At 43.3% G+C, this 13,005-nt stretch overlaps 2 protein-coding genes across 2 annotated transcripts in view; both read right to left on the reverse strand.

The window, feature by feature from the left end:
* Positions 1–340: 340 nt before the first annotated feature.
* ACTA1 (actin alpha 1, skeletal muscle) lies at positions 341–2,778 on the reverse strand. The gene is made up of 7 exons (XM_082480251.1): positions 2,656–2,778; positions 2,425–2,565; positions 1,924–2,248; positions 1,620–1,781; positions 1,209–1,400; positions 905–1,086; positions 341–758 (listed from the first exon to the last, which is right to left on the reverse strand). The coding sequence occupies exons 2-7, from the start codon at positions 2,551–2,553 to the stop codon at positions 615–617; spliced, it is 1,134 nt and encodes a 377-aa protein (XP_082336377.1). The 5' UTR covers positions 2,554–2,565; positions 2,656–2,778; the 3' UTR covers positions 341–614.
* A 4,142-nt stretch (positions 2,779–6,920) lies between these two features.
* The window catches only part of NUP133 (nucleoporin 133), a gene marked incomplete at its 5' end in the record, with an annotated part of 35,359 nt that continues 29,274 nt past the window's right edge, over positions 6,921–13,005 (reverse strand). Inside the window, 3 exons of the mRNA XM_082480440.1 lie at positions 6,921–7,274; positions 8,565–8,653; positions 11,092–11,156. Coding sequence (XP_082336566.1) covers positions 7,138–7,274; positions 8,565–8,653; positions 11,092–11,156 — 291 coding nt within the window. The 3' untranslated portion in view covers positions 6,921–7,137. The remainder of the gene's footprint in view (positions 7,275–8,564; positions 8,654–11,091; positions 11,157–13,005) is intronic.

The following is a 13,005-nucleotide window of genomic DNA, read 5'->3' on the forward strand; positions in this document are numbered from 1 at the left end:
CAGGGCTACTTCTTTGGCAGGCTGAGACAAATAAAATCCTTTGCAAGCCAAGTCTCCGGGTAACCCTTTCCCCTCCTGGGTCTAGGAGGAGCGTGTTGCAGAGGGAACAGCAGCATGACGCAACACCCAACCGCCCCCAGCCCCTCTCAGCATGGCCAAGCTCTCTGCAACCCCAGCAAGCGAGGCAGGGCTGGTTCCTCAGGCTGGGGTCTCTTCCCCTCCCCGGTCCTCCTCTGGTCTGGGGAGCTCCAGCCCACCCTCTGGCCCTCACTGTTAAGACAACGCACTACGTCAGCGAGTGATGGAAGAACCCAAGCAAATGATGACAGAAACAACCGCATTAGGGGTGTGACAGAATGACTGATGATTTAATGCTTCTTGAAGTTTTTTGTTTCCTTCCACAGGGCGTTGGTTTTAAAAACAAACAAAACGAGGTAAAATAAATTAATTTATGTACACTTTACATACACTGTGTCACATGGAGCTTTGCAGCAACAGTAACCAGAAATCGTTACAAAATAGAAAGTTACATGGCTGTTGCAGGTCCTAGGCAGCCTGCAACGTAGAAGGTTGTCATCCTGAGCATGGTTGGCAGAGAGATCATGTAAACATGTTTAGAAGCATTTACGGTGGACAATGGATGGGCCAGCTTCGTCGTACTCCTGCTTTGTGATCCACATCTGCTGGAAGGTGGACAGGGAGGCCAGGATAGAGCCACCGATCCAGACAGAGTACTTACGCTCAGGTGGGGCGATGATCTAGGAAAAGCCAAGAGAGCCGAGATCAGTAAACAAGCAGCTGCTGTGGATGGCAGCCACAGGGGTGCACACAGCCCCACGCGCTCTTTGCAGGAGGGCAAAAGGTGGCTGCTCCTGCACTCAAGTCCTTCACGCTTCAGCCTTACCTTGATCTTCATTGTGCTGGGGGCCAGGGCTGTGATCTCCTTTTGCATGCGGTCAGCAATACCTGGGTACATGGTGGTACCCCCAGACATGACATTGTTGGCGTACAGGTCCTTCCTGATGTCAATGTCGCACTTCATGATGCTGTTGTAGGTGGTCTCATGGATCCCTGCGGACTCCATACCTGGGGGCAGGGAAGGGGAGAAAAGCAGGCACAAGGTGAGTGCCCAGGGAGAGCTCTGTGGGAGGACTCAGGAGAGAGGGGAGAGCTGGTGGTGGGGGAGAGAGGGAAGGGGGCACACGCACCAATGAAGGAAGGCTGGAAGAGGGTTTCTGGGCAGCGGAAACGTTCATTGCCAATGGTGATGACCTGCCCATCAGGCAGCTCATAGCTCTTTTCGAGGGAGGAGGAAGAGGCAGCGGTGGCCATCTCGTTCTCAAAGTCCAGTGCCACATAGCACAGCTTCTCCTTGATGTCACGGACAATCTCACGTTCAGCTGTGAAGGGAGACCAAAGGCATCAGCGATTGTAAAGGAGGAACAGGGAACACCTGCATCTCCTCCATAGGTCTGCTGGAACTCCAGACCCCCAAGCACAGGCAAACTCCCAACAGGGAGCGCTCGCGGGGCTTGCAATGGGGCAAGAGGCTGCAGCATCCCTGGAGGTGCAAGGGTTGGAAGCCGGGGGGACATTATGAAGGACGGAATAGTGCTTACCTGTGGTGACAAAGGAATAGCCACGCTCAGTCAGGATCTTCATCAGGTAGTCAGTAAGGTCACGGCCAGCCAGATCCAAGCGCATGATGGCATGGGGCAGGGCATACCCTTCATAGATGGGGACATTGTGTGTCACACCATCGCCGGAGTCCAGCACGATACCTGGGGAAATAAAAAACCACTGACTGAGACGCAGCCCATGAAGGATCCTGCCCTAAGGCGCAGAGCACTTGTCAGCTGTAGGGGACCCATCCTGGGTGTCCTTGCTTGGGGAACAGGGGCCAGCAGCACACTTGCAACTCACCAGTGGTACGGCCAGAGGCATACAGGGACAGCACAGCCTGGATGGCCACATACATGGCAGGGACGTTGAAGGTCTCAAACATGATTTGGGTCATCTTTTCACGGTTGGCTTTGGGGTTAAGGGGGGCCTCAGTGAGCAGGGTGGGGTGCTCCTCAGGGGCCACACGCAGCTCATTGTAGAAGGTGTGGTGCCAGATCTTCTCCATGTCGTCCCAGTTTGTGATGATGCCGTGTTCAATGGGGTACTTCAGGGTCAGGATACCTCTCTTGCTCTGGGCTTCGTCTCCTACGTAGGAGTCCTTCTGACCCATACCCACCATGACGCCCTGCAGGGGAGGAAAGAGGGGGGCTCAGCAACCGCTCCATGGGCAGCGGCATGGGGCTCCCTGGTGGTCCAGGCATACCCCCTCCACACAGAGGACTAGGAGGTGGCGGGGACTGGTGGCTATCGCTGTGGCAGGGCCTAGGGGGGGAGGATGCTGGCAGGGGGACGGCGCTGTACCTGGTGGCGGGGACGGCCCACGATGGAGGGGAACACAGCCCTGGGGGCGTCATCCCCGGCGAAGCCGGCCTTCACCAGGCCGGAGCCGTTGTCGCACACGAGCGCGGTGGTCTCGTCCTCGTCGCACATGGTGTCGGCTGTCTGTGGGGGCACAGGGGCACGGGCTGAGCCTCACGGCCGCCCGGCAGCCACGGAGTGAGGGCGGCGGGGCCGGGGCGGGGGGGAACTTACCTGGGCTGGCTGCGGGCTCCGCGCCTCGGGCCGCTGGCAGAGAGGCCTCCCGCTCCTCGCCGGGTAGCTCGTGGAGGCGCCGCCGGCCGCCGAGCCTTTTATCGCGGCGGCAGCCGGCCCCCAGGAATGCGGCCCCGGCCGTCGCCATATTTGGGCGTCGGGCCCGGCGCGGCCCCGGCCCGGCACTGCCCAAAGAAGGCGCTCCTGGCCGCGGCCCAGGTGAGCCAGGCCCGGCCGTATAAGGAGCGTCTGCCGGGCCCCTTCCCCCCCGCCGCCGCCACCACCCGCGGCCGGGGCCGAAATAATCCCCCGGCACCGCCGGGCCCGTTAAGGGCAAAGCAGGTGGGGGCGGCCATGGCGGGCCCGCCGGGCGCAGGCTCGGGCCTTTCGGCGGGGGAGGCCGCAGCGGGCCCGGGCCGCCGGGGCGTGAGGGCGGAGCGGGCCGCGGCCCTGCCGGGGCTGGGCGGGCCGGGGGAGGGCAGGGGCCTTCGGCTGTGGCCCCGTTTTGAGTCAGGGGCCGCAAAGGGAAAGGCGGCCCTTAGGGATGTTGCCTTGTTCTGGCCAGACAGGTAGAGGCCGGCGCCGGGGAGGAGGAAGGGGGTGGTGAAAGAAGGCGAAGGGACGAGGCCCACCTGCGGTATGCGCGTAATACCATTGTACGTAATGCCATTGTCTGTGGCGACAGCCCACGTAAAAGCCACTGCTTCACATGCCGAGTTAAGCTGTGCTTTTTTTTTTTTTTCTTTGCTGTGATTTAAAAATGGAAAATAAATGCAGGGGATGACATCTGTTAGACAAATGCCTGAAGAGAAGCCCGGTGAACCATTAATCCCAGTGACCGTCTGATCCCAGGAGCCGTGAATGCTGGTGCTGTTACCGAGTACCCATTGATGACCGCTGAGCTCGACCGGGCAACACAGCAATCCGCCAGCTATCCCTGCGGCTCACCCTTCCCTAACGGAGTGGTGTCTCACGGGCAAGTCATCTCTGATGAGCTGAAGGTACTGTGCAAGCGAAGAGGTACAGTTCATCTCTAGCTGTGGATATTTAAGCAGAGATTCCATGTGGGACAGTCAGAAGATTTCATATAGAAATTACGGTTACCTATGGAAAGAAGAGACAGTAACGCAAGCAGATTTGCAGCCCTGCCAATGAGTCGATGCAAATCAACCTTCAAGACCTTCTCTGAAGGCACAACTGGCCATGGGTGAATTCTTTTAAAATTTAGGGAGTCAGGGGAGGAGGAAGAAGAAATAGTAAGCGAGAAACGTTCATGCTGTGAGGAGTCTCCTGCAACTGAAGGCATTTCTGCAGCTGATCTCCTCCACTGGAAGGCAGAGCAGAAGGGGCAACAGAGAAGCAGAAAACTTTTCTTCTTCTCTAATTTCTGCACCCTCCAGTTTGGCAGAGTGCCTCTTTACCTCTGGCTGCTCGCTATTTCATTCTGTATAGATTTTCATTTCCTGTCAAGTTATTGTATTAAAGTATGCTGGGGATAAAACATGCTATTCTCATACTGTTCTGCAGCCTCTCGTGTTATTCTTCAGTTCTGTCATCAACAACTGGCAGTACAAAAATCGGAAGCCTGAAAGCACTTAAAGGCGTCGCAGCCATCAAATCTATTTACAGAACTGTAATGCTCTGCTGTGGATTCCAAAATATGGTTGGTTGTGTTGAATCAGAAATCAAGTAACAGAAAGCCTAACATCGCTGCAAGATAAACATTCTTAATCCCTCAATGAAACCTGACGCAAGCATAAACCCACTCTATCCCTTCTGTTTCTTTTAATTTTCTCTCTACCCCAGTCTAGTTTACAGCAAAATGCCTGATGGTAATGTTAAATCCTTACCTTTTAGTTCTGTGTAAAAGATCACGTTCTGCACTCGTCTGATATTTAGCTGGACTCATGAAATGAGTTTGATTTTGGTCCCATGTCAGAAACAATTTGAAGTTAGTTTCCATAACAGAGCTGCACATGGAGCAGATCACTATCTGCAACATGTAACTTCTGAAATTGATCACAAATATGCTTTTCTGCTGATAAGCTTTCCTGCTACTCCGGTGACAACAGAGGATAAAAGTGTTGACATCCTGCACCTTGTGTATTTCCCATTACTGAGAAAACAACCATTTGAGAAACAACATGAACTTCCTTCTTCTAAAGAAGCTATCCATACTCCTTGAGCTGCTTTAACCAAAACTCGAATCTTTTTGTCCCAAGTTTATTTCTGTTTTTGTTACACTTGGAAACAACCTAGAGCTCTGGCATGACCTTCGATATGTGGTGGTAAATGAAGGCATCCTCCCCACATGGTAATCTGAGATGGGAGTTCTGCACCAGAACATCTTATTACATAATGAAACAGAGGTTGGAGAGGAGGAACAGCCCCAAATCCCAGCCTCTTCAAGCTTCCCAACAGAATAGGGAACCAGCTCAACACTCCTAGTACAAGAACATTAAACTTCAGTTTAGACACGGAAGTTATTTTAATGAGGTTTTATGTAAGTAAACTCATTGCCTGCAGCCTTCTGTTTTGGCAATAGTCAGATGGAAAGCCGTTGTACAAATGCCAAATGCGTCCCAACACAGCAATAGAGTAAAACATTAGTTGCGAAGCCGACACAGCTGATCGTTCCCCGAGAACCTGGAGAATGCTCTTACACCAACCGGAATAAACCCATCTCAGCAGAGAAGCCAGGCACTTTGAAAGAGATGGATAGCTGATGATGAACAGAAACGCCTGCTTCTGGAGCAGGCTTTCGGGGGCTTCCTCTGCTCCTCCTGAGAGAATACAGGCGGTCAGCAGTCTAGAAAGGGATGAGATAGCCCCCAAAGTGTTTTACTGTGGACGGTCAATTACAGAGATTCCTCTTCAAACAAAATTTAGAGTCTAGTAGAAGTTCTGGCAGAACGCATTTCAGCAGGGGGTGGCAATCTTTTATTAGATTATTCCCTTTCACCCCAAATGTTAAGTTTATCAATAATGTGAAACCACCTTTAAAGTGACATTTAAACAAGCTAATGGAACTCTTCTAAAGCTTTAAATGACCCACTCCTTTGAAGCTGAGAGTTACACCCGCACTTCTTCCTCTCAGCCATGCAAGGCTGCAGAAGAGCAAAGTTCGCTTCTTAGAACAATCTTAGAAGATGACTGCTGCTAGTACATTTCTTTCCCATATTAGTTAGAACCTCTCTAGATAAATCTATTCTTCCAAACATGTTCAGACTCTCAGCCCAGCTTACTGTATTAGTACAGGGAGGAGGGGAAGCCATGGAAGGGGAGCTGTGCTTTTAAAACTAGAAACTGGATTCTCTTCAACCAATTTAACTTCTGACCTTCTCAGCTGTTGGATCAAATTGTTGCAGCAGGCATTCAGCCAGACAAGTAAAACATAAGGGCATGCAAGTTGCCTGCATTTGCTCTCTGGCTGTTGAGCTACTTGCAAAAGAAAGGTACAACATGTCAGATTAAAGTAACTTTTATTTAGCGATTAACATCTGCTGCCAATAAGAATAATTAAAATTGAAAAGTTAAATGATTTTTTTTTTATTCCCATGTCAGAGATAACTAATTGGGGCAGTAGGGTAAAGAAAAAAAAAAAAAAAAGAAAACTAGTAGCATCAACCAGTAGAGAGAACAAGTCGCCGAGTAAGGAAGATCGTGCTGGACTCCCACACTTTCATAACTGCTTTCTAGGTTTCTTCTGAGCCTAGGTTCAAGCAGTTGCTGTGAATGACTGCATGGTGAGCTGCTAATCTCATTTTTACGTATATTCTGGAAATCTGCATATAACTTAAATGAAAGTTACATAGATAAAATATTAAAATGTTTTTAAAAAGTTGAATCTTACAGATCTAAACTGTAAGCATGGGAAATTTACTGCACTTTGAATGAGAACCGTGCTTTACTCCTTTCTGTCATGGGCAAGCTGAGTGACCAGACCAGTGACAAGCCAGTTATCCTTTTTGTGCCAGTAATCTTCAACGCAAAATTGAAATTACCTAGTTTCTACAGCAAAAGATGTTGTATTAAGAGACAGCAGAGTTACTTTACAGAATAATTATTTGTTTCTTCAGTAAGCTACACAGTCACCCAACATTAATGTTTTCAGTACGCTTTCTGAACTGAAATCACAGCCTCAAGTGAAGCGAGAGCAAAAGTTTCCACCTTCTGCAGTGGGTCCCCACATTTTAGCCTGTGCATCTGTGTGTGAATCTCAGGCAGGACTCATACCAATGACAATATAAAACAAACCAGCAAGTTTATGAAAGGCACAGAAAACTAGTTTTCTTTTTCTTTTGCCTGAAAACAAAATTCTGCCTCTCCTGACTAAAGCGTCAACATTTATAAATCTAAGACCAAGCATATTACTTATATAGATTTTATTACAAAGTTTTAGCAAAATAAGAACAGAATGTAACAAAAGTATACATGAATTTAACAGTTCTTTAGAAAAAATATTTTAAAAAATAGTGATAATCATGCTTGTCCCTGAACATAGAGTTCGTAGATTGCCTTTAACACAAATTCGAAGTAAGCACTACATTTCAAGTTGCTAAGTTCGTTTGCTTGCAGCAAGTCCTTCACCTCCGGTAAATATTCACTTAACTGGACTCCTAGAAAACAAAATCTTTTATTACAGCACTGATAAGAGTACTTTGCATTAGCAGTTAAGATGATTTTTAAGTAAACACCTGTGCCTCCCTCAGAGTTAAATTACTCTTTGGGAATTGAGGAGATCTAATTCTATTATACATGTCAAGAAATGCAGTAAAGCTTAAGTAGCCTGTAAAACTAAGTTAGGAAAAATATGTTTGTCTTACACAAACAGACCTTTTCAGTGAATTTATCATTAAACTTAAATTCCAAGTCTTTACATAACACTTCACCAAAAAAAAAAAAAAAAGAAAAGAAAGATCAGTCATATAATAAATCTTATGTCATCAGCTGCAACATTTCAGTCAGGCCTCCGTGAATCTCACAAAAGGAAAGAAATTGGCAGGATTGAACACAAAACTAGAACTGTTCTGAAGAACTTATTTTTTATATTTTTGACATGAAGCCTTCTCTGTTCTGGAAAAAGTTCATATGCAGTAGTATTTAAAACAGACTTTGACTCTAAATTGCTTCCTGCCTCTTGCCCTGCCCCCCAGCTGTCATTTCCATGGCCCTAACTTCCCATCCATGGTCAGGTTTAACTGGGGGAGGGTGGGGTTTTGTTTGTTTGTTTTGGTGGGGTTTTTGTTGGTTTTGGTTTGTTTTTTTTTTTTTTGTTTGCTTTTGGGGCAGGAAAACAAAAACACACATTTAAGCTAAAATAGATTAAGCTCTTCTGAGTGACAGACTGTCTTGGTTTGAGGTAAAACAGAACCAATTTTCTGTTCAGTAATTTTGCTTTTCAGTTAAGTCTCTTCTAACTAACTGCACTCTGAAATTAACAGCATGTTTTTCAGTGTCAGCTTCTAGCAGAGATAAGGCCTGATGTTTATAATTAATACCAAGGAATAGTATGCAGAGAGGCTCCTGCTTATATTTATTTCTCAAGCCACAACACAGACAAATAGTTCATAATCCTTTATCTTAAGGAACATACATATTTAACTCCAGAAGATATACTTTACTGTACAGTAAGAAACTGCTAAAAATCCGATGGCTGCCCTACTAAGCAAATAATTTGAGGGTACTAAGATTATAACCAAGAGATCTGCTCATCTCTTATCCCTTCAGCATTTTACGGAGGTAGAATTAGCTCCATATGAATATAATTGTCTAGTGGAATGCATATGGAAGTTCTTACTACTCCGAGTTTATTAACACTATTTCTTACATAACAGTGTTCATCTTAAGCAGCTTTTGAAACAACTAAACAATTTTAAGAAGTTCAATTACATTTAAGTACACTTTACCTTCCTTCAATAGTTTCTGTAATACTTTCACAAATATACTATCTTTAGATGCTTCAATTGGATCATCTTTACCATCAGAACTGGACCATCTGCAAGTCAAAGAATAATTTGTGGAAAGAATTGCACAGATGAAATCAAATGAAAACTCACAAGAAAAAATATGAAGGAAATTAATAAATTATCAAAGGTAATTAATACATAATCACATAAGTGTTACGTGCTACACTATAGCTCAAAGCAAGAGGGTTTTTTCTATCTTGTGTTAATCATTCTTTATTACAAGAGTAAAACTGCAATAAAATTGCACTACTATAACATAGCCTAGTTAGGAGGACAATAGAAATTATTCCTGTCTTCTAAACTGTAAAAGAAAACATTATTTATTTGATAAAATAAAAAATATAATCCATCAAGATAAGAATTACCTATTCATAGTAATTATATTTTAAAATTGAGATGATGCAAGTATAGATTTATTTTTGGTAGAATAAAGTGAGACCAGCAATTTTCTAACCTATTTGAAAAAAGACAAAACAAAAAAGCAAACACTGAGAAAAGGAAGGAGGAGGAAAAAAAAATTGTAAAACCTAAGTTGCAGCCCCTTAACATCACACACAGACACAAACCAAATGGTTTGTCTCCTTCGTGATTAAATGTGAAGGGGAAGACTTATGAATGCAAGTCTCATCTCTGATAAGAAAATCCCAAACAGATTTTTCTAAGAGAAAGAGTATTTTAAATGACAATTTTTCATATTTTCAGAACTTTATGTGAAGCAGTTTTAAGTCTATACCAACCTAACTTCTTTTGCTGTAGTTCTAACCTTTCAGTTGTTAAAATTTTCTGTTCCATGTGTTAACCTGCCAGGCAAAACCAGTTCGCATATTACTCCCTAAACCAACTTGAACCTCCTTGGGCCAATGGGACACACTTGCAACTGATCTGTACCCAGCTCCCAGAAGCTATAACTGCCAAATCCTCTGTACTTCACTGAAACCGCAGTTTTACCCTGGATGTCACTTAAACTCCCGAACTTCTAAGACTTCATCTTTAATTCTATTGAGAAGAGTGTGAGGGGAGGAAGGAGGGAGGTAAGGGGAAGGGGTAGGGGGATTTGAGGAAACAAATCACTCTTGGGCACTGAGGAAGACAGTGAGGACCCTACCAGAAGGTCAGGAGCACGCTCAGCAAGGCTCTCCACTCTACCGAAGAACCTTACCACCATTTGTAGCTGTTAAGCTAGGAAACAGATGCCATCCTTAAAAGTAGGTACTGTAACATGTCAAAAGCTTACTTTTGCATGCAGATGAAAGTTAACACTTCTGCTTTTGAAATAGCGATCTACCTCTTTGTGAGCCTTGCTGGACTGGAAACCCAACTGGGGCATCAAGGTTTCTAAACGCTATTCAGCGCAAAGTGATCTCCAATTGGTTAGCTGGCAGAGTGGGCAAAATCTGGTCAGCAGTGTATATGATTTAAATGGTTTAAATATTATGTCCAAAACTCTGTTCTTGGCCCAGGGTAGACAGGACATAAACCCATTATTGGACTGGTGCCATGTAGGACTTCTGGATTCTTCTGTCTTGAAAATAATAGGAAGGGAACAAAACACTTGGAAAAGCACAAACCTGTTTCTGCATATTATTTGTGTCAGATGTGACACTACCTTAGCCATGAAACTAGGAATTTATTTTCTACGGACCACTGTCCTTTGGAATCTATCCTATGCATAAGTGTGAATCCAAATGGCGCTTATTTCCATTTTAATCACAAATGGCGCTTATTTCCATTTTAATCACAAATGGCGCAGTACATTTCAAATGTATTCTCATCCTTTCTTCCGTATGTCCTCTAGGAACATGGATTGGAGCTAGAAAAGCTAGGTAACTTCTGAAATTAGAGAGGAAAGGGAGGAAATGCCATTTGAGTTATTTAACCTGCAAGAGTGGCACTGCTTGATGAGAAGATTGTTCTGACCAATTAGATTCAGCCTGTATTTGGTGTTGGATGTCCACAAGAGGGGCTCCTTTCAGCAGTATTTAAGGCTTTGATTTCTTACATTCAGGAATGAAGCTTTAACTCAAAAAGGTCATGAACTTGTCGATGTGGTTCAATGGCCAAAAATAAGTGAGATAAATGTTTGCAGGAGCAACCTCTGCACATGTTGCTCTTAAAAAGCTTCTATTTGAGATACTTCAAGGGGGAAAAAAAGTTTCCACATCAGTCATTCTTTTACCCTAACAAAGGGTTCAAAAATGAAAGTTCACAGGTATATTTCTGTCTCAGATGCTGAGAATGCATAGTAGGTTGCCAGTGAGCTAAGCAAATAAAGCACTACAGACATTTTTTGCTGGGGTTTCACTTTACAAATAAAAAGACACATTCAGATCAGATACTTTATACTTTACTAACCTTATACTATGAAATTCAATCTTTTCAGTGAGCTAGAGAATAGTACACTGATATGTAATTCTGGAAAAGCTATGTCACAAATACTCCCAGTAATTTATATTCTCGTTGGACTTACCCATCTCTTTGGAGAGCCTTACAGAGAATTTTAAGTTTAAGATCATTTACATCCACTTCCTCTTCCTTCAATTCATATAAGGAGAAAAGACAGGTAAATTAATTTTTTTTTTTTTTAAAGAAATAATCACTCTGTCATACAGGTTACACCAATGAATTAAATTCTTCAATTACTGAACATTGTTTTTAAACACATGATATTTTAACAGAGGACCTGATCAGACTGTTGGAACATCAAAGAGCGTTCATTTCCATTTGAAAACATGGCTCAGACTTTATATATCACCACACGACTGCTGAAAACTAAATACCTCAATTTGAAAAAGGGCCTATTTCAAAGCACACGAACAAATACCAATTTATAAAACAGTGTATTCTAGGCAAGTTTTATTTTAAAGTGTGCTAAATAGCGACTGAAGTCAAGGCTTTTTTTTCAGCATGACCAAGCTAACTAGCACGCATCAGTGTCCACATTAGGATGTACGTTTTATGAATATATAGTAAATGTCTTCAAAGATACACATTTTTCTTGGAAAAAGCAGTCCCTTCATTGCACAGAAACTTTTGAGATAATTGGTGTCAGAGCCCCTTTTAAAATATAACATCAGAAAAAGACCAATTTTTTTTCCACCTCGTGATGCTTCTGGACATTCAATCTACTTTAAATTCCCCTCATAAGAAACAAGAGAAACCACAACCTTTTTAATTTAGAAGCCTGAAGGCAAGATGATGGGTCTTGACTTTATGCTATGCTTTTGCAAGAGAAAAGCAGGGAAAATTAGGGAACAGCTAGTTTTTAGGCTCTAGTTTAAATCGCTATCTCTAATTTGTGCTGAATGGTTCTACTGAAGTTGTTAAAAACTCAAATATCTGAGCAAAAAATCATTTTGAATGTCATGGTTTTAGAGTGACATTTATTGTATTTGGATGTTAAAAACCAATATAGTTGTCTCGGTGTTCATGAATTGCATTGACAAAATTTAAGATGAAAACTAATTTAAAGGAAAGAACAAAATGAGTTCACTCAAGTTTATTTTACTGCAAAACACTGTTTGGACTATTTATGTTGTAAAAATGAAGAGGGAAGTTAGAACAAAAAAGCATTGGCTTTTCTTTTTAGACTGAAGAGAACTAACTTAGAGTAACACGCTACTCTAAGTAGTAATACTCTTTCCTCAGTACACAAAATACAATATAGTGCTAAGCACAGGATAAGTAAACATATTCATACACAAAGAAAAAAAACCCTAGTTAATAACAGTAATGTTATTCAAAAGACATTTTGATAAAAGGAATGCAATTTAAAACAATTTAAAATCAATTAAAAAAATTGTAAAGAAATTTATAATTAAACCAAAGTTATTGAAGGCCAACAAAATGTCACAATGGTGTTTACAAAGCACTACGACAAACAGGATATTAACTTGGACCTCTACCCAGACTAGCAGGAATTGGGGTAATCTGAAAAGAGTTCTCATTTTGAATTAGTAAGGAATACTTTTGCTGAAATAGTACAACTTTAGCTTTTTAGCAAAGACTATTGTTAATTCAGGTTTGATGCTTCTCAGAAGCCGATTTATTCATGCTTAGTGGAAAATTACTCCTGACAAGATACTACATCATACAATGAGATGCAGTCAGAAAGCAGATAGCAAATCGATGGTTCAGTACTATTTACATGTTAAAAAGCTGGTGACTATCCCACATTATCTCATGACCATCAGAGAAACTGCCAATAGGGAAGATGCAAGAACTAAACTACTGAAAACAGATGATCTTTGTTCTGTTTGGAGAAAGCCTGTAGGGAAGCAAGGCTCTAAAAAAGAAACTGTAGACTATAAATGGGAAGTGAAGATGAGGAGTGTCATTTTTCTTAAATGATCTAACCCACATTTCACATTAAGCCTCCAGTGAC

The sequence above is a fragment of the Vanellus vanellus genome, assembly GCF_965231255.1.
Source record: "Vanellus vanellus genome assembly, chromosome: 3".
Lineage (NCBI taxonomy): Eukaryota > Metazoa > Chordata > Aves > Charadriiformes > Charadriidae > Vanellus > Vanellus vanellus.

Bases quoted from the DNA above. Each gene is read 5' to 3' on its own strand.
- ACTA1 (XM_082480251.1), bottom strand. From the start codon at position 2,553: ATGTGCGACGAGGACGAGACCACCGCGCTCGTGTGCGACAACGGCTCC. The intron at 2,249-2,424 runs GTACAGCGCCGT...CCTCCCCTGCAG, and splicing joins TGGGCCGTCCCCGCCACCAG to GGCGTCATGGTGGGTATGGG. The intron at 759-904 runs GTAAGGCTGAAG...GGCTTTTCCTAG, and splicing joins CCAGCACAATGAAGATCAAG to ATCATCGCCCCACCTGAGCG.